This window comes from Anomaloglossus baeobatrachus, chromosome 3 (genome assembly GCF_048569485.1).
Source record: "Anomaloglossus baeobatrachus isolate aAnoBae1 chromosome 3, aAnoBae1.hap1, whole genome shotgun sequence".
In the NCBI taxonomy this organism is placed as follows: domain Eukaryota; kingdom Metazoa; phylum Chordata; class Amphibia; order Anura; family Aromobatidae; genus Anomaloglossus; species Anomaloglossus baeobatrachus.
In genome coordinates this window covers 99,013,822-99,040,376 of record NC_134355.1, presented here as the reverse complement: position 1 = coordinate 99,040,376, position 26,555 = coordinate 99,013,822, and the positions used below count along the sequence as shown (strand labels likewise).

Sequence of the window (26,555 nt, the reverse complement as noted above, 5' to 3'; positions counted from 1 at the left end):
CCAGCTCAGTAGTCCAGGAAAACACAGCAGAGCATGTCCTAATGTGCAAGATGCTCTGCACAGAGGAATCGTGACAATATCATCTTGGGAAGTTTTAACGACTTTAAATATGTATCTTGGTATAAGTTTTTTATTACAAAAATCTTTTTTTGCAACATAATGATAAAGATGTATAAAAAGGCTGTACTGTTTTGTCTTTTTTCACTAAAGAAATGGGCATAAAAAAATCTTTTTTTTTCTCCTATTACAGGGCCGTGATGCAAAATTCAAAAAATATGTCGGCCATAGTGCACATGTGACCAATGTCCGGTGGTTGTATGACGATTCCACACTGCTGACTGTAGGTGGGGCAGATACAGCGCTGATGATCTGGACACGAGAGGCATTTGGCAACTTAGAGAGTAAACCTGTGGACAGCGAAGAGTCAGATACTGATGCAGAGGAAGATGGAGGTGGGAAGTAGATAAAGGAGATATCTAGTTTCAGAAAATCATTTTAAATAATCCTGTTTGGAAATTCTGAGTTAATAGAGGGGGTCTCTCATTATGGACCCTCATCATTTATCATTAGAAAAGAGCAACTACAAAGACCATCTCCCTCCCCAGAGGACCGGTGATTTCCTTATATATCTCAATACAACATATCTATTTATATAAACAATGGTCATGATTCATGGAAACCACCAATTTTCTCCCCGGTGTTGATGAGGAGGTGTGTTGGAGTCAGACACTCCTGAATCATGAAGAGGTACACAACAGTTAATGAATCAGGAGCGTCTGACAATTGGTGTGCACCTCCGTGCGCCACGCCAGAAATCTTATTCCAGTCAATGATGTAGGGAACGCGATAGCTCATCTTTACATGAGCTATGGCGTCATGTGCCCCCATCCTGCTCTACCTATTTTTTCGGCGCTGGGAGAAACTGATATGAAATACCCTACATGTTTCCCCTGCAATGGTTCATCAGGAGTACATGCTACACAGAGATATTTACAAAGTTTATAATGCATAAAATACTTAGCTTTTAGGTGAATTCTTACAAGATAATAAAGTGCTAGTGCTCCAGTACACAAGTCAGAAAGGAGTCCATCCAGGCCGGATTATAGGCGGGGCAGGCGGGGCTTCAGCCCCGGGGCCCCCACCAAAAGAGCTTCTAAGGGGGCCCCCACCACCAGGGCCATACTTGCCACCCGTCAGCATTTTTTTTTCTTTTTTTCACACCCGCTCCCCCTCCGTGAAGACAGTCTAAATCAGCTGTGTTTTCGGGGGGGGGGGGAGCACCTACATTTATTTGTATCTGCGTCTCTAAGACGCAAAAACAGACTGCGGGCGCAGGACGCTGATTGACCTCGGAAGTACCATCGCCTGTACTTCCGGGGTCAGAGGTGTGCCTGCTCCCTGCTCTGCTGCGGCGTCCAGTGCTGCGGACGTCACAGCAGGACGCCGCGGAGGAGAAGACCCACGCTCGCGGCCGCGGAGGAGAAGACCCACGCGCGCGGCCGCGGAGGAGAAGACCCACGTGCGCGGCCGCGGAGGAAAAGAACCACACGCGCAGCCGCGGAGGAAAAGACCCACGCGCGCGGCCGCGGAGGAGAAGACCCACGCCACGGCCAGGAGAGGAGACTAACCGGAGCAGGAGGATGGCCGCGGCACCGGAACAGCAGCAGGAGGATCGCGGCTTATACCGGAGCAGCAGGAGGATGGCATCAGAGCAGGTAGGGGCAGAGCTGAAGAAAGATCTGTGGTGTGATGCAGAGCTGTGTGTGAGTGTGTGAGAAGCAGAGCTGTGTGTGTGAAGCAGAGCTGAAGAAAGATGTGTGGTGTGAAGCAGAGCTGTGTTTGTGTGTGTGTGTGTGAGTGTGTGTGAAGCAGAGCTGTGTGTGTGTGTGAAGCAGAGCTGTGTGTGTGTGAAGCAGAGCTGAAGAAAGATGTGTGGTGTGAAGCAGAGCTGTGTGTGTGTGTGTGTGTGTGTGTGTGTGTGAAGCAGAGCTGTGTGTGTGTGTGAAGCAGAGCTGTGTGTGTGTGTGTGTGAAGCAGAGCTGTGTGTGTGTGTGAAGCAGAGCTGTGTGTGTGTGTGTGAAGCAGAGCTGAAGAAAGATATGTGGTGTGAAGCAGAGCTGTGTGTGTGTGTGTGTGTGTGTGTGTGTGTGTGAAGCAGAGCTGAAGAAAGATGTGTGGTGTGAAGCAGAGCTGTGTGTGTGTGTGTAAAGCAGAGCTGAAGAAAGATGTGTGGTGTGAAGCAGAGCTGTGTGTGTGTGTGTGTGTGTGTGTGAAGCAGAGCTGTGTGTGTGTGTGAAGCAGAGCTGTGTGTGTGTGTGTGAAGCAGAGCTGTGTGTGTGTGTGTGTGAAGCAGAGCTGAAGAAAGATGTGTGGTGTGAAGCAGAGCTGTGTGTGTGTGTGTGTGTGTGAAGCAGAGCTGAAGAAAGATGTGTGGTGTGAAGCAGAGCTGTGTGTGTGTGTGTGTGTGTGTGTGTGTGAGTGAAGCAGAGCTGTGTGTGTGTGAAGCAGACCTGTGTGTGTGAGAAGCAGAGCTGTGTGTGTGAAGCAGAGCTGAAGAAAGATGTGTGGTGTGAAGCAGAGCTGTGTGTGTGTGTGTGTGTGTGTGTGTGTGAAGCAGACCTGTGTGTGTGAGAAGCAGAGCTGTGTGTTTGAAGCAGGGCTGAAGAAAGATGTGTGGTGTGAAGCAGAGGTGTGTGTGTGTGTGTGTGTGTGTGTGAGTGAAGCAGAGCTGTGTGTGTGAAGCAGAGCTGTGTGTGTGTGTGAAGCAGAGCTGAAGAAAGATGTGTGGTGTGAAGCAGAGCTGTGTGTGTGTGTGTGTGTGTGTGAAGCAGAGCTGTGTGTGTGTGTGTGTGTGAAGCAGAGCTGTGTGTGTGTGTGTGAAGCAGAGCTGTGTGTGTGTGTGAAGCAGAGCTGTGTGTGTGTGTGAAGCAGAGCTGAAGAAAGATGTGTGGTGTGAAGCAGAGGTGTGTGTGTGTGAAGCAGAGCTGTGTGTGTGTGTGTGAAGCAGAGCTGAAGAAAGATGTGTGGTGTGAAGCAGAGCTGTGTGTGTGTGTGTGTGTGAAGCAGAGCTGTGGGTGTGTGTGTGAAGCAGAGCTGAAGAAAGATGTGTGGTGTGAAGCAGAGCTGTGTGTGTGTGTGTGTGTGTGTGTGTGTGTGTGTGTGTGTGTGTGAGTGAAGCAGAGCTGTGTGTGTGTGAAGCAGACCTGTGTGTGTGAGAAGCAGAGCTGTGTGTGTGAAGCAGAGCTGAAGAAAGATGTGTGGTGTGAAGCAGAGCTGTGTGTGTGTGTGTGTGTGTGTGTGTGTGTGTGTGTGTGTGTGTGTGTGTGTGAAGCAGAGCTGTGTGTGTGTGAAGCAGACCTGTGTGTGTGAGAAGCAGAGCTGTGTGTGTGAAGCAGGGCTGAAGAAAGATGTGTGGTGTGAAGCAAAGGTGTGTGTGTGTGTGTGTGAGTGAAGCAGAGCTGTGTGTGTGTGAAGCAGAGCTGTGTGTGTGTGTGAAGCAGAGCTGAAGAAAGATGTGTGGTGTGAAGCAGAGCTGTGTGTGTGTGTGTGTGTGTGTGAAGCAGAGCTGTGTGTGTGTGTGTGTGAAGCAGAGCTGTGTGTGTGTGTGTGAAGCAGAGCTGTGTGTGTGTGTGAAGCAGAGCTGTGTGTGTGTGTGAAGCAGAGCTGAAGAAAGATGTGTGGTGTGAAGCAGAGGTGTGTGTGTGTGAAGCAGAGCTGTGTGTGTGTGTGTGAAGCAGAGCTGAAGAAAGATGTGTGGTGTGAAGCAGAGCTGTGTGTGTGTGTGTGTGTGTGTGTGTGAAGCAGAGCTGTGGGTGTGTGTGTGAAGCAGAGCTGAAGAAAGATGTGTGGTGTGAAGCAGAGCTGTGTGTGTGTGTGAAGCAGAGCTGTGTGTGTGTGAAGCAGAGCTGTGTGTGAGAGAAGCAGAGCTGTGTGTGTGAAGCAGATCTGAAGAAAGATGTGTGTGTGTGTGAAGCAGAGCTGTGTGTGTGTGTGAAGCAGAGCTGAAGAAAGATGTGTGGTGTGAAGCAGAGCTGTGTGTGTGTGTGTGTATGAAGCAGAGCTGTGTGTGTGTATATATGAATCAGAGCAGTCTATGCGGCACCCCAGAACTATATGGGTCCCCCAGAGCGCTAAGCCACCCATCCCAGTAATGTGTACGCCACCAGAGCTGTTTGCCTCTCCAGTAACGTCTATGCCCCCCCCAGTAATGTCTATGCCCCCTGCCCCTCCTGTAATGTATATATTGTAGGCCCCAGCCCCTCCTGTGATGTATATACAGCAGTGCTGTGTCAGTGTGCATGGTGTGCAGTCATGACTGTTATTGATGGCCATCATGCAACACAGCCATATGTCCTGGAGGAGCTGGAAACAAGCGGGAGAGGTGAGGGAGGCTGCTTGTGACTTCTCCATATTAACACCTGTAATGCATCTGTGTCTGCATGTAAGTCAGTGTATATGACTGTTTATATATTTGTCTGTTTAAATGTATTTTTGTGAATTTGTCTTCAAATATGTATATGTACGTATATGCCTGTATGTGTATGTGCGTGTCTGTGTGTGGATGGGGCCCACTGAGACTCAACCGGGGACCACAAAAACCTGGAGCCGTCCCTGGCTGCCTTAACATTGGGATCAATTAAAAATATGTGAGTAACTCTACTTTCTGTGTATAAGTGACGGCTGTGAGTGATCCTGGACTGTATCTGTATTGTACTGTTTGTATAAGTGATGGCTGTGAGTGATCCTGGACTGTATCTGTATTGTACTGTGTGTATAAGTGACGGCTGTGAGTGATCCTGGACTGTGTCTGTATTGTACTGTGTGTATAAGTGACGGCTGTGAGTGATCCTGGACTGTGTCTGTATTGTACTGTGTGTATAAGTGACGGCTGTGAGTGATCCTGGACTGTGTCTCTATTGTACTGTGTATAAGTGACGGCTGTGAGTGATCCTGGACTGTATCTGTATTGTACTGTGTGTATAAGGCCCGTTTCACACATCAGTGAAAAACACTGACGTTTTTCACTGGTGTGTAAAACACGCACATGTCCCTGCGTGTGCCGAAAATCACGGCACACGTGGGTTGTCTAAGTGCAATCCGGGCTCCGTTCTCCGTGGCCCGTGATTGCACTTAGAGATTCACTCACTTGCGCCCGCTCCCGCTGTCCGTGGTGCTGAATCCTCCCGCGACGCAGCATCCGGCCGGCGGTGACCCCTGCAGCAGCTGCTTCCGGGTCGGCTGTGTCGCGCATAATGAATATGCGCGACAGTAATCAGCCGGCACAGAAGGAGCAGGGAGAACGGGCTGCAGAGGACATCGCTGGAGCCGGGTGAGTTAAAATGTTTATTATTTTAAAAGCACGTTTTTTTCTGGCACGTGTTTCACGGACCACACCACTGCGTGGTCCGTGGAACATCAGTGATGCCAGAAAAAAATGGACATGTCTCCGTGCAGCAATCACGCACACGCAGGTACGCCGCAAGGAGACACGTGCAGTGACAAATCACTGAAGTGTGAGCAGACCCATTCATTAGAATGGGTCTGCGTATGTCAGTGATTCTGGTACGTTTAAAAAAAAGCACAAACGTACCAGAATCACTGACGTGTGAAAGGGGCCTAAGTGACGGCTGTGAGTGATCCTGGACTGTATCTGTATTGTAGTACTGTAAATCTGAATGTGGCAAAACAGGGTAAGATACATGTTCATTGGATTTATATCTAAATGCTACAGTTTGCTCTACTGTTACGGCTAAAAATGTTAACGTTTATGGGGCCCCCACCAGATTCTCTGCCCAGGGGCCCCCACCAACCTTAATCCGGCCCTGAGTCCATCAAGTCACTTTTAACCTTTTTAGGGGAAATGCATTGAATATGACATATTATATGCATTGGGTAAACTGAGTTTAATATGAAATTGTCCACATCTATGGCAAACAGCATATTAATGGGTCTCTGATGAAATTATTCATGCCTATTAACATTTATTTTATGTTCTGATTATTAGTGGACACTGTGCTACTATATTTTTTTATCTGTATTTACGTACTGATATAATTATTATAAGGTATGTGTATATATATATATATATATATATATATATATATATATATAAAAATATAGCCATGGTGGGTCACATTAGATATATTCACTATCCGATGTTGTTAGCATAAATCCTTTTTCTGACCTATTACCACAATGACTATTAGATAGCAGGGACTGGGGCTCTTAAGTTGTCCATCTAGCTAGGGGGTCCTATGTTATCTCTAACCACAGGGATACTCTTGATGGTGAAGAGGCCTGAATCTCCTTCCTGGCCCTGTTCCTGACCAGTCTTGATGTTATTCCCCTTCCCCCATGGATGGATGGGACAGGAGTCTAATGAAACCTATAGATAAAGACAGACAAGCAAAAACTAACACTCCGTCACACAGCACGCACTCATAAAAGTTAAGACACTAAGAGAATATGGAGGAATAACAAGAGCAGGAAGGAAGCTACAAAACAACAGGGGTAAACTCCGCAACCGCACCAAGCTATAAGCAAAACTTTCATCAGAAAGTCTGGGACACCACACCTCACAGACCAACAAAGACAAAGTATAGCTGGTATGGGTGGAAGGTTTCAACCAGCATAAATAGGAGGGAACAGATGTGATAGACCTCCCCACAACATGTGATCAAAGAAGCAAGCAGACCAGCAGAGATTAACTCTTGCTAGCCTGCCTATGAATCATCTCACAGCAGGTCGATGCCAGAGTCCGCCTGTGCTGATCTCAAACACCAGAGAAACTAGCGGACGGAGTGTCAGAATGTGCAATCTAAACAGAGCCCGATGCCACCATGACATTCGACGAAGTTTGTGCAAAACCTTTAATTTATTTATTACTATTTATTTGAATATCTGTGAAAAATATTTACATTTTACCCAGGTTATGACAGCGATGTTGCAAGAGAGAAATCCATTGATTACACCACTAAAATCTATGCTGTGAGCATACGAGAGATGGAAGGAACAAAACCCCATCAGCAGATGAAGGAAGCTTCTGTGGAGGAAAGGTACATTCAAGTGCAGACACCAGGTGTGGGGGACCTCTGTTTCACATAAGTAAAGATCACACATAAAGGGTATGCACCAAGTTTGAAAGTTATCCTGTTTCCATAGGATAGATGATGAGGGTCTGATCACTAGGAACTCCTCCTCTCCTGAGCACGGAGCCTCATCTAAACAGAACTGAGCAGTACCAAAGAAAGTAGAAAGGGTGGAGAAGTCCATGCTTGACCTCCTGTGCAGAGGTCTGTTCTTGGAATAAGTGGTGGTCCCAGTATTCGGACCCCAGTTATCAGCAAGGTATCATCCTATTCTATGGAGAGGAGGTAATTTTAAAGCTTGGTGGTACCACTTTGATATTTTAGCTGCATTTTCTGACGTCACACTTTGCCTTTGATTTTGGTATATAGTGATGTCAGTGGTTACCATGACCATTACACTTTGATATTCATTTCCAGTCCATGTTTTTATACCAGTCAGGCTAATTAAAATCTATCACCAGTTCATTCGTTTAATTTCCAATTTTGTATGTGGCCATGTATGGAAATGATGACCCATGCCTTGCAAAATAATGGGGGTTCTGCAGCACCCAACTAACAGTTTCAGAGTCATAATCATCATCAACAGATCTGACATCCACACATCATCATCAGATGTCATCGGGGAATAATCTCATGCTTAATGACTAGAATTATTTTCGGTGTATCAGAGGCCTTGATCACGTCTCTCAATACAATAGTGACCAGGTCACCATCATTTTGATAGCACACATGACTCATTTCATGCTCGCTTCATATCGATTAGGAAGCAGATGTCTTACATAAAATTTGCAAATGCCTTGCCATAATTATTGATATCAACCTTTCCATACTTAGCGCCATCCTTAGCTTCTCTAGCACCAGTTTTTGGCCAGTCTGAATTAGTGGAAATTATTTTTGCCCACGAGATTCTCCAAGAATATGTTTCACCTGTCATTTGTGCCATATGCCTGGAAAACCCTAAAGACAAGTGCCGAAATAACTGGCGCTGGGGGTTCACTGTCCCTTTATCGTTTCATTCTGCATTTGTACTAAAATATTTTTAGTCCAAATTTCATTTTTTTTTTTTTTTAATGAAATGAATTGAAAAAGAACAGAAGAAAAGTTGTGTACTCCTTTCTTCTGTCTCCCTCTATATCTTGTCTTCTTTTCTCTTTTTCTGTCTTCTTCCCCTCTATTTTTCTGTCCTTTCTATGGGCATTAGGTTCAGATACCAATGTAACCTGCCAAAATCAGGTGATAATTTTGGTGTTTGCGAGTATTTTGACCCCTGCTCATCTCTAATCTCTATGATCATGCAATTTCTGAGAAGGTAAGTATCCTGCATGGATTCACTCCTGTGAATCATGTGCCTCCTTGCACGTGGCATCCAACAAGATGCAGAGCTTTGACTTCTAGAATGCAATATGACTGCAATATGTTGCATTTCACCAATACATGCATATCCACCACCCCCTGAGCTAACCACCAACTCTTCCTTTTTTCATGTTGTTTACCTGTGGCTTTCCTTATGCAACATGCGGGAATCTGTGCATTGGGTCATTATACTGTATTAATAAGACATCTTCAGCATAATTCGTAGACTGGTAATGACTGATATGTAAAATATGCTTTGCATTCTTACAGATCTTACTTGCATTGTTGTATTATTAATTGATTGATTGGTTCTTTAGCTTGATGTGACAGGTGATTAGGACTCATGTGGCCAACGTTTGCCTTATGCCTCACCGCAGCATAGCGCAAGTGATGGGGTTACATTGCAACCAGACAAGCAAGTCGCCAAAAATCCAACTGGTTACTACTTTTTGCGAGTTGCTTGTCATGGTCGAAGTACCTTTTTGGGTCACAGTGTAACCCCATCATCTGCATTATGCTATAATGTAACAGTGCATACAGCAATCTTTGGCCATAGCACCTATGTTGCAGAAAAAATCTTCCTGCAGTCCCGGTCTAATGGGTAGTACAGTAATAGGGCTTTCTATATGGACACAACATGGAGTACAATGTGTATATAGATGTCTATGCATGTATCCCTATAGACAGCTTTTTTACCTGACTCAGCTTTTTTTTATTACACAATATGTAAACAGCTATATACAACCCCACATGTAATAGTCCCACAGCCTACAAAAGTGGGGGAATCTACTGGTGTGAGAGCAGCTAAAGCTGAGTTATTAGGAGACCTTCCTTCAATAATTATTATCATTAATCTATGGAGCCCCTTATATATTTTCACAATGCTCAATGACCTTCTGAGTACACTGTTCTATAGAATTTATTTTTCTGATTTTCTAGATAGCATTTTATTTAATGTATTTACAGATATTGCATATGATATTGCAACATTGTATTTGTATGGATATGGTTTATGATGTATGAATGATTATTGTGTGATACAGTGGTCACAAACCAGCATCTTTTCAGCTGTTGTAAAACTTGAACCTCAGTATACCCGGGAGCCATAGGGGATGCTGGTGGTTAGCCTTTCACTACAGCTGGAGGGCCACTAGTTGAAGACCACTGGTGTAATACTGTACAAAAGAGATTTAACATAAGAAACTAAAGGGGGTATCCACTATTTGTATGATTTATGGAGTCCTGATTTCCAAATATCATTGTCTCCTTTGGGTCCCGGCAGATTGACTTCCGACTTGACATGCTGACACAAGAAACGCACTCCTGTATTGCCATGTCGTTAGAGCTTGGGTCATGGTGGCTGTTCAACTGGCTCTTGCCAAGAACTAGGCCAGTCCCCTTCATCTATCCATCGGCTACGACTGAGAAGAGGGCTGGTTTAGCTATTGAATGAGTCAGTCATTTAGACGCCATCCTGAAAAGCACTAATGAAAAGCCAACATGGGAAAAACACTCCTGTGTCCAACACAAGCTGGATGTGGAGCTGCCGGGATCTGGGACAAATGTTGCTATCAGGAGAGCAACTGGACAACCCCTTAAAGTTGAACTTGTAAATTGAGAGAATACTTATTAGTAGAAGTGTTATGTTTGTCACCAGGGACACAGAACCAATTTGTGATATATAAATAAATGTCTATGCTATGTCATTTAGATCTGGAGTAGCTTAAAGGGAGAATGTTAGAACGTATTGCTAGATGAACAGATTTTTAGATTTTAGATTTGTATTTGGGATTTTCTCCAGCAAGTGCGCTTTTGTCAATTTACCACTTCACTCAAGTGAGTAGGACTGTGGCGCAATTCCCTGCATTGTCAATTCCTGGGAGCGCCACCCTTCTCAAAATCAATCTGATATTTTTGCAGTTGCAGTTTGTAACCCCAATTACATGTATTTGAGTAAAAAAAAAAGTGTTCTTTATGCCCTGTGCACACACTGCGTTTTAACCCACGTTTTTGCTGCGTTTTTGCTGCAGAAATTTCTTGAGAAAATGGTTGTAACCTTTCTGCAGACATCCCCAGCAAATCCTATGGAAAGAAAAATAGCTGTGCGCACACTGCGTTTTTTTCTTAAGAAAATTCTTTATGCAGAATTTCTTGAGAAAAAGAATGTGCATGTCACTTCTTTTCTGCAAGTACCTGCGCTTTTTTGCCATAGATAATGGTTAAATAACGCAGGGAGAAACCTGCAGAAAAACCACACCAAAAACGCATTAAAAACGCTTGCCTTATTGGTGCGTTTTTTGAACGCAAGTGCGTTAATCTTTCACTCTCAAGAAATTTCTTGAGAAAAATCTTTTTTTCTAGTGTGCACAGGGCCTAAAGGTGGACGACCCCTTCCAATCTTTCTCTTGTCTTACCATATTGTGAATTCTTTCACAATATTGTACAACGCAAAATTCTCTAATAAATGGGACCTTTCATGCTCTAGGGTCCAGGGGCTTGAAGATATTTCAGTAGTTTTAAGTGACAATATTTCAACAATATGGAATGATTTGTACTGTAGTTGTAGAAAAATCTTGTTCAAAAATACTTCAGAAAATTTAGTGTTACTAAAAAGGGAGTGTATATATATATATATATACATATATGTATATATATATATATATACATATATATATATATATATATATATATACCACTTTAAAGGGAATCTCTCAGTAGTATCAACCCTCTAAAGCTCTCTGTATGGGCATGCAGGTCATAGAAAGTTCAGTAAAATGATCCCTTGATGACGGAGGTCTGATTTCTCATTCCAGAGAAATCCACACAATTATTAAAATGTAAATGAGCTTTCAAGATCTGTGGACCAGACATAAACCTCCCTGAGAATCTGCCCACAGCGATAATTTTACATAAAATGAGGAGTTACAAGTTTGTTACATGTAGATCAGGAGAGAAGACTGTCAGTCATTACATGTCTCTGACTGGCAACTCCTCCTTTAACTTAAAATAAGCTCTTTTCTATGACAAACTCTGGTGCTTAAAGGGAACCTGTCACCAGGTTTTTCCCTTGTGAGCTGCAGCCACCACTAGTGGGCTCTTATATAGAGCTTCTGCTTGTGTAGGATCCTGACTCCCTTCTCCCCCTATTCACCCCCTGCCCCCGCACTAATAACAGCTCGTCAACTGTAGTTTCAGGAATCAGATCTGTAATTGCCAGACTGCCTACATTTAGAGGAAGTCTCTTGGCAGACTCTCACCTCCAAAACTATTTCAAATCTCTTTCCAAAACAAGTCCAGCAATACTCTTTACATGACCAGTCCATTCCACCTTTACTGAGAAATCAGCATTTGAACTGATATGTACATGGTGCTGAAGAGCGATTTGCAGATCTGAAGCCTCTGTCACTCCAGCTCTATTCCCCACACAGCACCACTGCCTCCTGTTTGTGTGACAGCCTCTATGCTGTGTGACCTCAGGCAAAGAAGCCGTGAGTCAAGCAGGAGCAGGTGGCACAGGTTGAGTAATAGAGCTGGAGTGACAGAGACATTAGATCTGCAAATAGCTCTTCAGCACCATGTACAAATCAATTGAAATGCTGAGATTTCTCAGTAACAGAGGAACAGACTGTCCACATAAAGTTATTGCTGGACGTGTCTGTGAAAGAGCTACATGCGCATATAAATAGCTTGGCGTGTGAAATCCTCCAGATTCCCCTTTAAAAAGACAGGTGTCATGATAAGACCCCTTTAAATTAAGAATTAATTTTACGTGAGTGGGTTATAGAAGCAGCTTCCAATATGGGTTATAGAAGCAGCTTCCAATATCATATATAGGTATATAAATGTTTCTGGACATTATAAGAAATGTAGATGTGTGATAATGCAGTGATCACAGGGACACACGTCTTTTTATCAGTTGTCATATTGAGGATCATGATAGTCAACATCTCCCCAGCCATTGTTGCCAATAATTGATATATTTGAGTCATATGATATGAAAGATGAGGATTATTGTCCTTTTCAGTAAGGAATGATGTTTAAATCTAAATGTATAAGATTGGAGACTTATATTCGAATCGCTCTCAATTAATGACGTTGAGTGATCACGTAGACAAATCTATTACTTGGGATCTCCTTGAATGTGGACTGAAATATTTTTGATTTATCATTACTTCTATTATTTTCTTTGTGTAAAGGTTGAAATCGTATGTCTATTATATGGAAACAACCCATCTTCTGTATATAATGTAGTGTGTGCCACATAATACACAGAAGATAAGCATTGGTGCTAATGTTAATATACACAGTTGTGCTCAGAACGTTACATACCTCGACAGATTTTTTTGCTTTTTGGCCTTTTTTCAGAGAATATGAATGATAACACAATACTTTTTTTCCACTCATGGTTAGTGGTTAGGTGAAGACATTTATTATCAAAGTATTGTGTCTTTTCTTTTTAAATCATAATGACAACTAAAAACATCCAAATGACCCTGATCAAAAGTTCACATGCCCCAGTTCTTAATACCGTGAATTGCCCTATCTAACATCAATGACAACTTGAAGTCTTTCGTGGTAGTTGTGGATGAGGCTCTTTATTTTCTCAGATGGTAAAGCTGCCCATTCTTCTTGGCAAAAAGCCTCCAGTTCTTGTAAATTCCTAGGCTTTCTTGTATGAACTGCGCACTTGAGTTCTCCCCAGATTGGCTTAATGATATTGAGGTCAGCAGACTGAGATGGCCACTCAAGAACCTTCACTTTGTTCTGCTGTAGCCAATGACAGGTCGACTTGGCCTTGTGTTTTGTATCGTTGTCATGTTGGAACGTCCAAGTACGTCCCATGTGCAGCTTCTGGGCTGATGAGTGCAAATTTGCCTCCAGTATATGCTGAACACATTCATCTTTCCTTCAACTTTGACCAAGTGTCCTGTGCCTTTGTAGCTCACACATCTCCACATCATCAGTGATCCACCTACATGCTTTACAGTTAAAATGGTGTTCCTTTCATCATAGGCCTTGTTGACACCTCTCCAAATGTAAAGTTTATGGTTGTGTACAAAAAGTTTGATTTTCATCACTCCAAATTACCTTGTTCCAGAAGTTTGTAGGCTTGTCTCTGTGCTGTTTGGCATATTGTAGGCGAGATACTTTGTGGCATTTACGTAGTAATCGCTTTCTTCTGGTGACTTGACCATTCAGCCCATTTTTCTTCAAGTGCCCCGTTATTCTGCATCTTGAAACAGCCACACTGCTAGTTTTTAGTGAGTCCTCTATTTCAGCTGATATTTGTGCATTTTTCTTTGCATCTCAAACAATTTTCCTGGCAGTTGTGGACGAAATTTTTGTTGGTCTACCTGATTGTGTTTTGGTTTTTACAGAGCCCCTGATTTTCCGTTTGTTAATCACAGTTTGAACACTGCTGACTGGCATTATCAATTCCTTGGATATCTTTTTGTATCCCTTTTCTGTTTTATACAGTTCAACTATCTTTTCCCGTAGATCCGTTGACAGTTCTTTTGCATTCCTCATGACTCTCAATCCAGAAACCTCAGTGGCTGGATGAAAGATGCAAGAGTCTGTCTGGATCCCAGAAACTCACCCAGCTTTTATGCACACACTGATAACAAGCAAACAGGTCACAGGTGAGGATGTTACCTTTATTAGCCATTGAAACCCATTTGTGTCACGTTCTGTGCATGTTATCAGGCCAAAATCCCCAGGGTATGTGAGCTTTTGATCAGGGTCATTTTTTGGTTGTTATTATGATTTAAAAAAAAAACTAAACTAAACACAGTAGTTTGACAATAAATGGTTTCACCCAACCACTAACCATGAGTGGAAAAAAAGATTTTGTGTTATCATTCATATTCCCTGAAAAAAGGCCAAAAAAGCAAAAAAATCTGCCAGGGTGTGTATCTTTTGAGCACAACAGTAAGCACAATACAAATAACAATCCCGATACAACCAGCATATTTTGTGAACCCTCCTGATGTGTAATATTTCTGTAAATGAGTTGTGATGTCATCCTCTCATGTCTTCTGTATGAATGTACGGTAAATGTGCGGCCCGATTGTTTTGTGCCGACGAGGAAGAAAACGGTTAATATTTGTATTGTGTTTTAATCTGCTTTCCTTTGGAGGCAGGGCATTGTCAAGTAAGTATCCCTACAGAAAATGTTATTTCACATACATAGCAATCCGAGATGTGCTGACCCGACCATACATCACACTGCAGTCTGATCTGTCATATCTCTGTCATTAATTATCAACTGTGTGTGGTCCGCCAACATCTCCAATAGTGATAGTATCAAGAATGGAACCATGCAGCCATACAAGTGTATAGTCATTGTACCATTATCACTAGAACTGAGTGTAATAATGTCCAGAATGAAAAAAACCCCACTGCATCCCAAAGTCTAGTTTACAACGACTCCTTCAGACGTCATTATTGTATTTTTCTAATGTTTATATTATGTTAAGCATTTTTAAAATTATATATCAAATGTAAAGAAATTGTTCCAAACTGCTCTTGTGCCTGAGAAGAGGATCATTTACTGGTTATACCCTTTGTGGAGTAAAATATACATCTTCTCCCATAATTCAGGCTTCCTGAATTGTTTGTGTTCAGATTAATTGACTTAAAGGGAATCTGTCAGCAGGTTTTTGCTATGTAATCTGAGGACAAAATGCTGTAGGGGATTAAAAAAAAAATAAAAATAAACTATGCTTCTCTTATCAGGCTGTGTGCTGTTGTTTACTTAAACTAAAGGCTTTATTACCTAGTGATTATCATTGCTGGACTACAATGTCACGCGCATGCCAATCCGGCATGCCCCCTCCTCTGATTGACACCTCACTGTCAGTGTAAAATATGGAGAGCCTGGTGTGGGCAGAGGCAGCTTTCTTAGCTCTGCTACATGGCTAAAGCTAAAACACAACAGTTGCAGCAAGTAATCTAAGTGATAAATCATTGGACTCAGAGTCTCTTTGTATACATCATGCTGTTCTCAGATAAGGTAGCAAAGTCCTGCTGACAGATTCCCTTTAAAGGGGGTGTCTGAGTACAGCAAATTGTTGACCAATCCATAGCATAGGTTATCACTATCTGATTGGTAGAGGTCCGACACCCAGCTTTCCCACAATCAGCTCAGTTTTGCTCTGGCGGCCGCCAGATGTACACACTTTTTACACAGGACTGCAATGCGCACTTCTGTTCAGTGTCTAGCATCTGACATTATTGACCTATCCGTAAATTGATGTGACCAGACAACCCCTTTAAGTACAGTATTGGTGTATAACAGATCTATTACATATCCATTTTGTACCACTTTGTAAGGCTTTGTTCACATGTTCATTTTCATTTCCATTTTTATGATCCATTTGGTGAACATAAAAATAGAAATACAGCGTTCAGTTACAGGACCATTCATGTGAACGGGTTTGTATGATTCTTAATAAGGCATTTGCTTACATCCAATCCATCTGCTATCTGTTTTTTAGACTGATCCCCAAAAAATCCAGAAAAAAATGGATCCATTTGATTTATTTCTTTTTTGGACATTAAAGTGTTTAGAAAATAAATTATAAGGGGGGGGGGGTCATTCACTTTCTCACCCATTTAACAGATTCCTTTTTTTAGCACAGACCACTAAAGTGATCAGACACCTCTAGTAACAGGTCTGCTCAAAACACGGCGAAAACTGATGCAAAAAGAGTCAAAACTTAAAACAACATTTCTGTTTTATATCATAAATTAACATGTCAAAATTGAGTTTTTTAAGAGATTCATACAGAAGCCCCAACAGATTCACACACGTAGCAGAAATGTAATGTGAACATGGCCTTATTAAGCAACACCTGGAGCTCTATGGACTTTTGCTGTACCTCTGTATGCCTCCAATTCCATGTTTTGGAGTTAACTTTCACTAGGAGGGAAGAATACAAGGTCTCATGGGTTGGCATAATTTGGTGTAGCCTCATATGGCTCTGTGAAACAAAAAAAAGCATGGCGTATACCATTGCATGTAAAAAAGGCATTATGGAGCCATTCTCCCCTTGAAGCATCACTTATAGGAGAGAGCACAGTCCTTCATGGTGGCACTATATAGTGGCATGTGGCTAAATGTGATCTTTTACGTCTTGTGGCCTTTGAATGTAGTGATTATATCAGTAAAGCTGAGGTGTGAAGTCCCTAACACAGATTTGACTATGGTCGGCTGAACCCGTTAATATTGTCTGACAATCTAATTTGTATGGGGTCTATCAACTCTCCCCCCACAAATAAACTCAGGTGAGACAAAGATCTGGACTGTTGGATATCTAATGGTCGATTCTTTGTACCCCAGGAGATATACTACTAGAGGAGTGTATAAGCGGCTCTCTCATAGAGAACATAGGTGCTCAGCCAACACAAGTATTTCTATGGAGAGCTAGGAGAGTGCATGGGGGAGTCTGGACAGACAGGGGAGTGTATGGGGAAGTGTGGACAGGTAAGGGAATGTATGGGAGAATCTGGACAGACAGGGGAGTGTATGGGAAACTCTGAAGAGACAAGTGCCTGAATGACAGATTCTTGAAAGATAGGGGAGTGTATGGGGGATTCTGGAGAAATAGGGGAGTGTATGGTGGAGTCTGGAGAAATAGGTGAGTGTATGGTGGAGTCTGTAGAGATAGGGGAGTGTATGAGGCAGTCTAGAGAGATAGGACAGTGTATGGGGGAATCTAGAGAGATAGGGGAGTGTATGGGGGAATCTGGAGAGATAAGGGAGTGTATGGGGGAATCTGGAGAGATAGGAGAGTGTATGGGGGAGTCTGGATATATAGGAGAGTGTGTAGAAAAGTGTGGCGATATAGGGAAATATATGGGGAATTCTGGAGAGATAGGGGAGTGTATGGGGGAGGGTGGAGGGATGGGGGAGTGTGGAGAGATAGAAGAGTGTATGGGAGAGTCTCGAGATTTAAGTGAGTGTATGGGGGAGTATGGTGATAGGGGAGTGTATGGAGGAGTCTGGAGAGATAGGGGAGTGTATTGGGGAGTCTGGAGGGATAGAGTGTATAGGGGAATCTGGAGAGATGGAGAGTGTGTAGGGTAGTCTGGAGAGATAAGGAAGTGTATGGGGAGTCTGGAGAGATAGGGGAGTGTATGTGTATGGGGGAGTCTAGAGAGATAGGGGAATGTATGGGGGAAGCTGGAGAGACAGGGGAGTATATGGGAGAGATAGGAGAGTGTATGGGAAAGTCTTGAGAGATAGGGGAGTGTATGGGGGAGTCTGGAGAGATAGGGGAGTATATGGAGGAGTCTGGAGAGATAGGGGAGTGTATGGGGGAGTCTGGAGAGATAGGGGAGTGTATGGGGGATTCTGAAGAGAGGTAGCGTATGGGGGAGCCTGGAGAGGTATGGGGGAGTCTGGAGAGATAGGGGAGTGTATGGGGGAGACTAGAGAGATAAGGGAATGTAAGGGGGAAGCTGGAGAGATAGGAGAATGTATGCGGAGTCTGGATATATAGAAGAGTGTATGGGCGAGTCTGGAGAGATAGGGGAGTGTATGGGGGAGTCTGGAGATATAGGAGAGTGTATGGGGGAGTCTAGAGATCTAGGAGAGTGTATGGGGGAGTCTGGAGAGTTAGGCCAGTGTGTCGGGGAGGTTTGTGCTTTGTTACATTGCTGAGAGCCCGTTCAGATGATTTGTTCACATGATTGATGTTGTGTTTCTGTTAAGATGAATGAACATCTGTGGCATTTACAGTGTCAGAATTTGTGCCAGACACGGTCTCTGATTTAGCCAGTTTGTTCAGCCGATGGCTATTTCCCTAGACTTCCGTACACATGTGCACTGGGCAGAGTGGTGATGCTGCTGTCTGGCACTTACATATTCTCTGCATAAAGAAAAAAACCTATACAGATTCAGGAGTAATAGCCAGATTAATAAAAATAAGTCTTTATTTCAACAAATATTTAAAAAGGAGATTGTCAGACAAGGCAAAAAACCGCACAGGGATCCTCCAAAGGAGTACAAAAGAGTAAACACAGCTGCAGCAGATGTCTTATGATAAAAATGACAATCACCACCAATATATCCAAAAATATAAAGGAAAGAAAATCAATAGCTGATGTGTGAGACACAATATGTATAAAAAGCTTTTTATACATATTGTGTCTCATTTGAACAAACATATGTCTAAGATTAAGAGCCACACCGGCTTGAAACGCATAAGACATTTTTTATATTTTGGATGCCCATCTACCGCTCTGTTAGTTTTATGGGTTTTTTTTAAATAAAATAAAATTTTAAATAAATCATTTCTAGACGTGATGCTGGATAGAAAACGCCTTTCCCAAACCATATTAACATATTAAAGAAAGAACCAGTATAACCCTGGAGATAGTAGAAAAAGGTGAAATTGAAACACAAGGGAAAAATTGTAAAGCGCTACAAAGCTGAAAGAAAATATAATATGAGTAAGTGCAGGTATGGGAGGGCAAGAAATCTGCGTCTTGGTTAGAGAAGTACCCCTGACGCTCGTTTCGCTTACAGCTTCCTCTGAGGGGTGCTTCTCTGGCCATCATAAACACAGGTTTATTTTTACTTTGTAATATTTGTTCAAAAGAAGACTTATTTTTCTTAATTTGGTTATTACCCTTGAATCTGTGTAGGATTTTGCTCTTTGTAGGAGGGCCTTTAACATTGATGGTATTTTGGTTATATATCCTGACATGTCCCCTGGAAATCAGTAGTTTGTCCCATAAACATTCACAGTTATCTTGTGGATATGTGATAAAAAAAATTATCAGAGTTGTGAGGTCCCCTTGTACCAAAGGTCCCCTGTGTCATTGTAGTAATGATGAGCATGTGTGACCATTGGGACCCCAGTAAGCATTTCTTACCTGTGAGACCCCTACCAATCACAAGAACGAGGGTCCCAAAGTCCCTTATGTCTCTAAGGGGACTTTGGGACCCTCATTTTTGTGATCATTAGGGGTCCCCAGTGATCATCGATTTATCACCTGTTCTGTAGATTCATCTTATGTGTATGGCCAGATTTTAGGCCTGTCTATGAAAGTCCAGCCAGATCTGGAATGCGCAAAGGAGTATACTGCTGTCTTTACATGAATTTTGAAAGCTAGTATACCAGCTTCATTAGGTCTAAAATATCTATTTATTAATATTTATAGTTTGTATTGTAGTACCTGGCGGCTTATCCACTTTAATGACTATGATTTTTCAGATCTTTTTTTTGCCATCATCCAATGAAGAATTTCTTGTTTACAACAATAAAGGTTTGATCCAAATATATAGTCTTGGTGGCATCCTCTGGGCCTGTTCTCCAGTCTGGTACATTGTCGCAATGTCAGTACAGCGATCACAGAGCATTGCCCTGCATACAATTGTAACAAACCCAACTTCTGGATGTAAACAAGTATGTTTCCATTTAATGAGAGCAAATGAGAAAGTCCTGAAAGTGGAGAAAAGTGTAAAGTCATTGTTACAAAGTTGCATCATTTTTAGTTATTTAACTTAGCTGCATTTACAGTGGACTTTCCCTTTATAGCTATATACTTTATTATTTTCAGTCCTATGATATTCATTCTCTTTAAATTCTTCGGGAGGTGCTGGATTATCTAATTTTCCTGCTTGTTTTTATTATTATATTTATTAAATCTACTAGGATCATCACCAATAATCTCTACAGCCCTTAAAGGGGTGGTTCACCCATATTTTTTATTTTCTAGATCGATATTATATTGTGAAACAATGTTTCTCTCAAATACCTTATGTTGGCAATAGTGCCTGTGAGAGGCGCTATTGCAGACCGCTGTTTGCCGCTCCATGAGCCCCGGGCTCCGTGACCTCGGGGATCCGGTGACGTCACGTCAAGTTCCTGCTCACGTCTCATCATTGCGGCCGGCCCCAGTCTTCCTGACTCACTGGGCTGTGGGCGGTGTTTCACCGCTCATCACAGCCCATAGTGTCTCCTGCTTGCAGCGCTCAGCTGTGAGGGAGCAGATGGGCTGTGACGAGAGGTGAAACACCGCCCACAGCCCATCACTCACGGACACTGCGGCTGGCCGTGGTGTCAAGAACTTGACATGACGTCACCGGATCCCTGAGGTCACGGAGCCCGTGGGTCAGGCATGGGGAACAGCGATCTGCAATGGTTCCTCTCACAGGCACTATTGCCAACATAAGGTATTTGAGAGAAACATTGTTTCTCAATATAATATCGATCTAGAAAATAAAAAATATGGCTGAACCACCCTTTTAAATAGGACCAACCACCAGAATGTTCCTATATAAACTTAAACCAGTGCTATACTGGTGCTATCGTGCTGATTCTATGCATACCTTTAGTTGTGAGATCGGATGTATACTTTCTGGAATGCAGGCAAGTAAAGTTTGTGAAATGCGCTGTTGTTTGATTGATAGGTGCAAAGGAATATCTAATAGTTGGGTTGGGTTTTCCTAGTTATTCCCGCCCCTGTCTGCCTGCCTATACTTCCTCCCTTTTTCCTCCCCCAATAATAACAGAGACAGGGTAAGGAAGGACAGGCAACAGACAGGGGCGGGAAAAGCTAGCAATACCCAACCCACGTATTAGATATTCTGTTACCAATCATCAAATGGGCTTAGAGGCTGCTAGAGATAAGGAAACAAAAGGCGCAAATGGGGTCTTACCCGGCAATAACCGTTTAGAAAGTAAAGATAAAACACTCACCTGATGAGGTTGTGCCAGTCACAACCCCTTGTATAGCATGTGAGTGTCAGCGTGGTTCCAAGCAGCGGCCCCGTGATGAACGTGGTAAAAAGATTTTTTATATATGTATATACATATATGAGAAACGGGTTTGTGCCGCGCTAAAGAAACACTGTTTCCAGGGCATTTACTTTCCCTGAAGAAGGAGACGGTTTATGTCTCTGAAACGCGTTGGAACTGTAATAAAAAAGAGATCTAAAGTAAATGCCCTGGAAACAGTGTTTCTTTAGCGCGGCACAAACCCGTTTCTCATATATGTATATACATATATAAAAAATCTTTTTAGCACCAATTATCAAATAACAGTGCATTTCACAAATTTTATTTGGCTATGTTTCAGAAACTATACATTCGATCTCACAACTAAAGGCATGTATAGAATCAGCCTGATAGCGCCAGTATAGCATTGACTTTAGTTTATACAAGGTGGTTGGTCCTCTTTAAGGGTTAATCCAAAATGCGATGAAATCTGCATTGGAAAAAAATCTGCATATGGGCAAAGCTTTAGTGTATCTGTGATGTGTTGACGTAAATAATTATTAATGGAAGAAATAAAACAGAAAATAGGCAACCAAATCAGATAATCCAGACTTTTCTGCTAAGTATGAATGGGGTATAAAAATGTTCATTCATGACAACAAATCCATTCATATGTTTTAATTGGGCATATGGATGTCATAGAGGAGATTCCGCCACTCCGAACCACCCTAACAGCAGAGTGTGCCCAGAAAATGCCTGGTTTTCCTCTTATAAAAGGGTTTGTCTTTGTGAAAGAAAGACCCTATCAATGGACAGTCTGTAACAGAGATAAAACCGTATATAGTTTCGACTGTGGTGTTAAAATTGTATCATTTGCCATTCATTATTAATTGAAAATCTCCCAGATCCGATATTTATCTAAATTTTTTATTTTGTTAAAGGGATTTTGTACTCTCAAGTTTTATATCCCCAAAGTTCCCTTACCTCTTAAACTACAAACACAGATAGTAATCACCCTCCCTGGGTCCTGCGCCTCCTATGTTAACTGGTTGCAGCGGTGAGGTCACTACTACAGCGCACATCACCACTGCAGCCAGTCACTGATGTACTGTCGATAGCATGAGCCACAGGGCTTAGTGATTGCCTGTAGCACTGATGTACGCTGTAGTTGTAAAATCACCGCTACACCCACCTGAATTAGGTGACTACCAGCTGTGTCTGTTGTTTTAGAGGTATATGGGCATTTGGGAACATAAAACTTTAAAACTTAAAAAAACATTTCAATTAAGAAATATTAGCCTGACATTATTTAGTGTAATATACAAAACATCAGAACTTTTATTTATAAGGTTCCCAATTATTTCTTCCCCATTTTGATTTGTATATTAATATCAGTCTACACTTTGGGGCCTATATACTAAGTAAATAAATAAAAAGTCACAAATCTACCGGTAATTTTATTTATTAATTGTTAAAAGGCTTAACAATTTCAGAAATTCATAACCATTAGACTTTATAAAGCGGAAAAAAAAAACATCAACTCATCTAAATAATTTATTAGAAAAGCATAACCTTTAATTTATATTATTTGCATTATGCACTATATACTATGGGAAATGCAAGGTTCCTACCGGCTTTTATGGCTTGAAAGTACCGTAGCTATATCTCTGAAGCAGTGCTCCTCTCAAGACCACAGGCTTCCAGTGAAGTGCGTGTTTGTTGATGACCATGTTCTAGAAGTCTCTTCTGTACGACCTACCTAGATTGACCTAGATTGACCTAGATTGAGCAGTACACAGCTAAAAAGATTGCTCCTTCGAAGAAGTATAGAGCTCCTTGATCACTGCCCTTTTTCTTGTATACAGTGTGTAATACTCTTCATACATAGTTAATTATCTCCAGTAAGATACCATTAAGTAGAACTAAAATTGATGTCATGGATTGATTCCACTTTTGTGGTTTTATTACTGCTGATGGGACAAGTATTTAGACTCCGTGACCACTTTATTAGGTATATTTTTAAAGTACAGGATAAGGTCTCCGATTCTCTCAAAACAAGCTGTTTACCTTGGTTTATAGGTTTAGACCTTCGGGGTACCTGATTCTCCTCATAGAGGTCTAGCTGGTGGAGGGAGTCTTTTATATGTAATGTTTCCTGGAAAATATATATTAAAATTAGCTGTCTAATGGAAGACAGAAAACTAGGGTGCGCTCACTGAGTTCAATGAGTTCACCTCCGGTCACAGCTGGGGTACTGTGGGAACCACTAGCTGTGACCTCAGCTAAACTCCTTGGCATCACAGCTGCAGCTCTGTCAGTGTGTCCCTGATGCTGCAGTGATCTAGTAGCTACCTTGATTGTTAATATCCAAGCAATTAAAAAACATTGCTCTGTATGCAGTACTTTTTTTCTATTCTAGCAAAACAAACACAAAAAATGGAACCCAGAAAAAGTAACTTATGCCCATAGCTTTATGTATAATCTTTCTTTATTGAGTAGAAGAGAAAAATAAAAAACATAGAAAAACGTACAAACAATCAAGGTTCTGGAAGAATCATTGCAAATGATACCACATTTTGAATAACAGTTCTATATTGTAATTCCGGTTATGGCTTCGGATCCTTCACTGTTACCAATCTTACGTTCCTCCCTTTCTATCCCATAAGCTCCAGACTACTGTCTGTTTTTTGGTATCCCACCTTCCCGTATAACCTTGAACCTTAGCCTATCTCAATTCGTTATATTTTTATCCGCAAAATTAAAAAATAATAAAAACCTTCATAAGTGACCATAGAAGAGATATAGGTAGACAAGAATGAAGTAGAAAAGAAAGCTGAGAGACAAGGAGTAAGAAAGGGGGTATCTTTTCGGGGTCGGGGGGGCTGGGAGGGGGGCCACACGCGAGTCCTATCGTTGCCTTTCTTCTGACTCTGTTCATACTGCACCTGCTGTGCCTCAAAATACCGTATGGTACTCGTCTGAACTTTTAAATGTTATCCATGGCGTCCAAATTCTCAGATATCTTTCAGTATGTCCCTCTGCCTCTGCCATTAATTCCTCCATATGATGAATGTGTTCAAATTCCTGCGTCCATTCCCTCAATGACGGGGCCTCCTGTGTTCTCCAATGTCTTGGAATCACTGCTCTTGCTGCCGCTAGACAGAACCGCAGTAAATCCCCCTTGATGCCCATAGCTTTAAAGCAGTTGTCCGGTCTAAAATGATACATCTGCAGTCACTCTATGTGACCGCAAACTTATGTATCCTTCCAACGCACACTTTGTGCGCTGTGAGGATTCATCAGTTTCTGAGCCAGGAACTGCGGTCATGTGACTGCAATTTTGTGTTATGCATGTTCCTGGGCAGAACCCGACTAGTGGCTGCTGCCTCACTCTATACAAGAGTATTGAGCAAGGCCACGACCTCTAGATGGCCACACCTACTAGTCAGACGTGCCCACTCCATACACTTGGATTGAGTGAGGTTGTGCACCTAGTCAAGTTCTGTCTGGAAATATGCATATTGCACATTTCAGGTCACATGGCCGCCATTCCCGGATCAGAAATCTGCGAATTCCCGTGGTACAGTCTGCAGTCACAAAGAGGGACTGTTTGGTCTCAGCAACAAATGGACCTCTTGCTCAGTTCTTCAGACATTTATGCTTTGGGTTGATGTCGCTGTTGGCAGAGTTGGTATCTGCCCTAATAAGTAGTTTTATAGGTGTTACTAATAAAGTGGCCACTGAGCGTATACTGAAGGGTACAAATACCTAAGGCACAGCTTCCAATATAAAGTATCGTTACTGATGGGCAGTATATGGTAGAAATGTTATCATGAGACACTTTTTTGGGGAAATTATCTGCTTTTTATGTTTCTTCTGATTGGGTGGCCATATCTTATATCCGACCAAACTATAATAACTTACATTCGCCAGATGGTATTCCTAGGACGCTAGAAAATGTTAATATTGAATTTGCTGCTAATACAGTATCTGCACCAAGTGCGAAACATCAATTTGAGAATTGTTTTTAACCTGCTCTAAATATTCAATCTTTTGTGACTCATCAGTCATTGTGCAACATATGCATAACACATTGTGCGAAACGTACGTGGTCATCAGTGGTATCATGTGCCATATATTCATCATAAATGTATGCATATGATCATGGCTGAGTAAAAATGATCACCTATGTGACCCCAAATTTGATTGTATTGACCTAAGAAAAACGCATACCTATATATATCCTACCACACCTGTTTGATCCAGAGACACCAAATTTTAAAGAACTACTGTAAAATCCAACGCTTAGTAAATAGGCCGCATTGTCTGAATGCTCTCCTGTTCCTTTGGGCTTTTATCACATAGATTGTGATTTCTATCCTATGTTTTCTCAGCTAGTGTGAGCCTCCTTCCCCTCCCAGACCAGTGCGCTCTATGATGTTTCCTTACAGTCGCTGGCATGTGCTCATTTGATTTGTTCAGCAAATCAAAGCTCATCTGACCCTCGCTTGTGCATGTGACGCATGCTCGGGTATCCTCAGCAAAGTTTTACTAAGTTTTTCACTTGGTTTTATTTGCTGCTTACAAGGGGATCAAGGTAAAGTTGAACATTTGGATAAGTATTCTTGCAGACTGTCCATAGATTTGACATTTTACAATGAATTTGGTTTATCGTTAGCATTATTAGGAGTATATACTATGTGTATGGTAACAATATTATCATGGTTCTTTTACCCGTACCAAACCAATAAATCTAAAATACAGGCTGGTATTTATATGGAAACTTATATGATCTTTATACATAACCCTATGTCAGATACCCTAAATTTAATAGAGAACTATAGTAAATATTGTCTAGAATACACCTATCATATGGCAGATGAAAAATTAAAACTAAAAACATATCTGAATTATCAATAAAGTGTTAAAAAATAGTGGGTAATGGCTGAAAGCAAAAGACTTCTGAACAAGATACATATAGGAAGTCCCTTAATGTCCAACACTTGCTTTATCCCATTCATTCTAAAACTCAGTTAGAAGACCTTGGCATCCAAATGTACAGTTAAAGGGAACCAACCAGTAGGATTTTCATATATAAAGTAAAGCCAGTGCTATACAGGCGCTAAGATGCTGAATGTAAGCATAGCTTCAGTTCTGAGATTGGATTTTTTATTTAAAAAATATGTTCAAGTAAAGTTCCAGCAAAGCACTGCTATTTGATTGACAGGTGCAACAGGAAAGGGATATGTTGGTCGGGTCTAGCTGTATATTCCCGCTTCTGTCTGTCTGACTGCAATTTACATCTATGACAGGGGGAAGGCCAGGCAGACAGACAGGGGTGGTAATAGATAGCAAGACCCAACCCACATATCCCCTTCCTGTT

The 26,555-nt window shown here is 42.0% G+C and overlaps 1 protein-coding gene across 3 annotated transcripts in view; it reads left to right on the top strand.

Annotated features, from left to right (window-relative positions):
- Positions 1 to 26,555, top strand: part of EML6 (EMAP like 6) — a 338,267-nt gene that overhangs the window by 258,451 nt on the left and 53,261 nt on the right. The window contains exons 26-30 of one of the 3 annotated variants that reach the window (XM_075339340.1): positions 251 to 452; positions 6,929 to 7,055; positions 8,290 to 8,397; positions 14,581 to 14,595; positions 25,761 to 25,769. In XM_075339340.1, the coding sequence (XP_075195455.1) occupies positions 251 to 452; positions 6,929 to 7,055; positions 8,290 to 8,397; positions 14,581 to 14,595; positions 25,761 to 25,769 (461 nt within the window). The remainder of the gene's footprint in view (positions 1 to 250; positions 453 to 6,928; positions 7,056 to 8,289; positions 8,398 to 14,580; positions 14,596 to 25,760; positions 25,770 to 26,555) is intronic. The other 2 variants (XM_075339338.1, XM_075339339.1) reach the window with 2 other exon arrangements.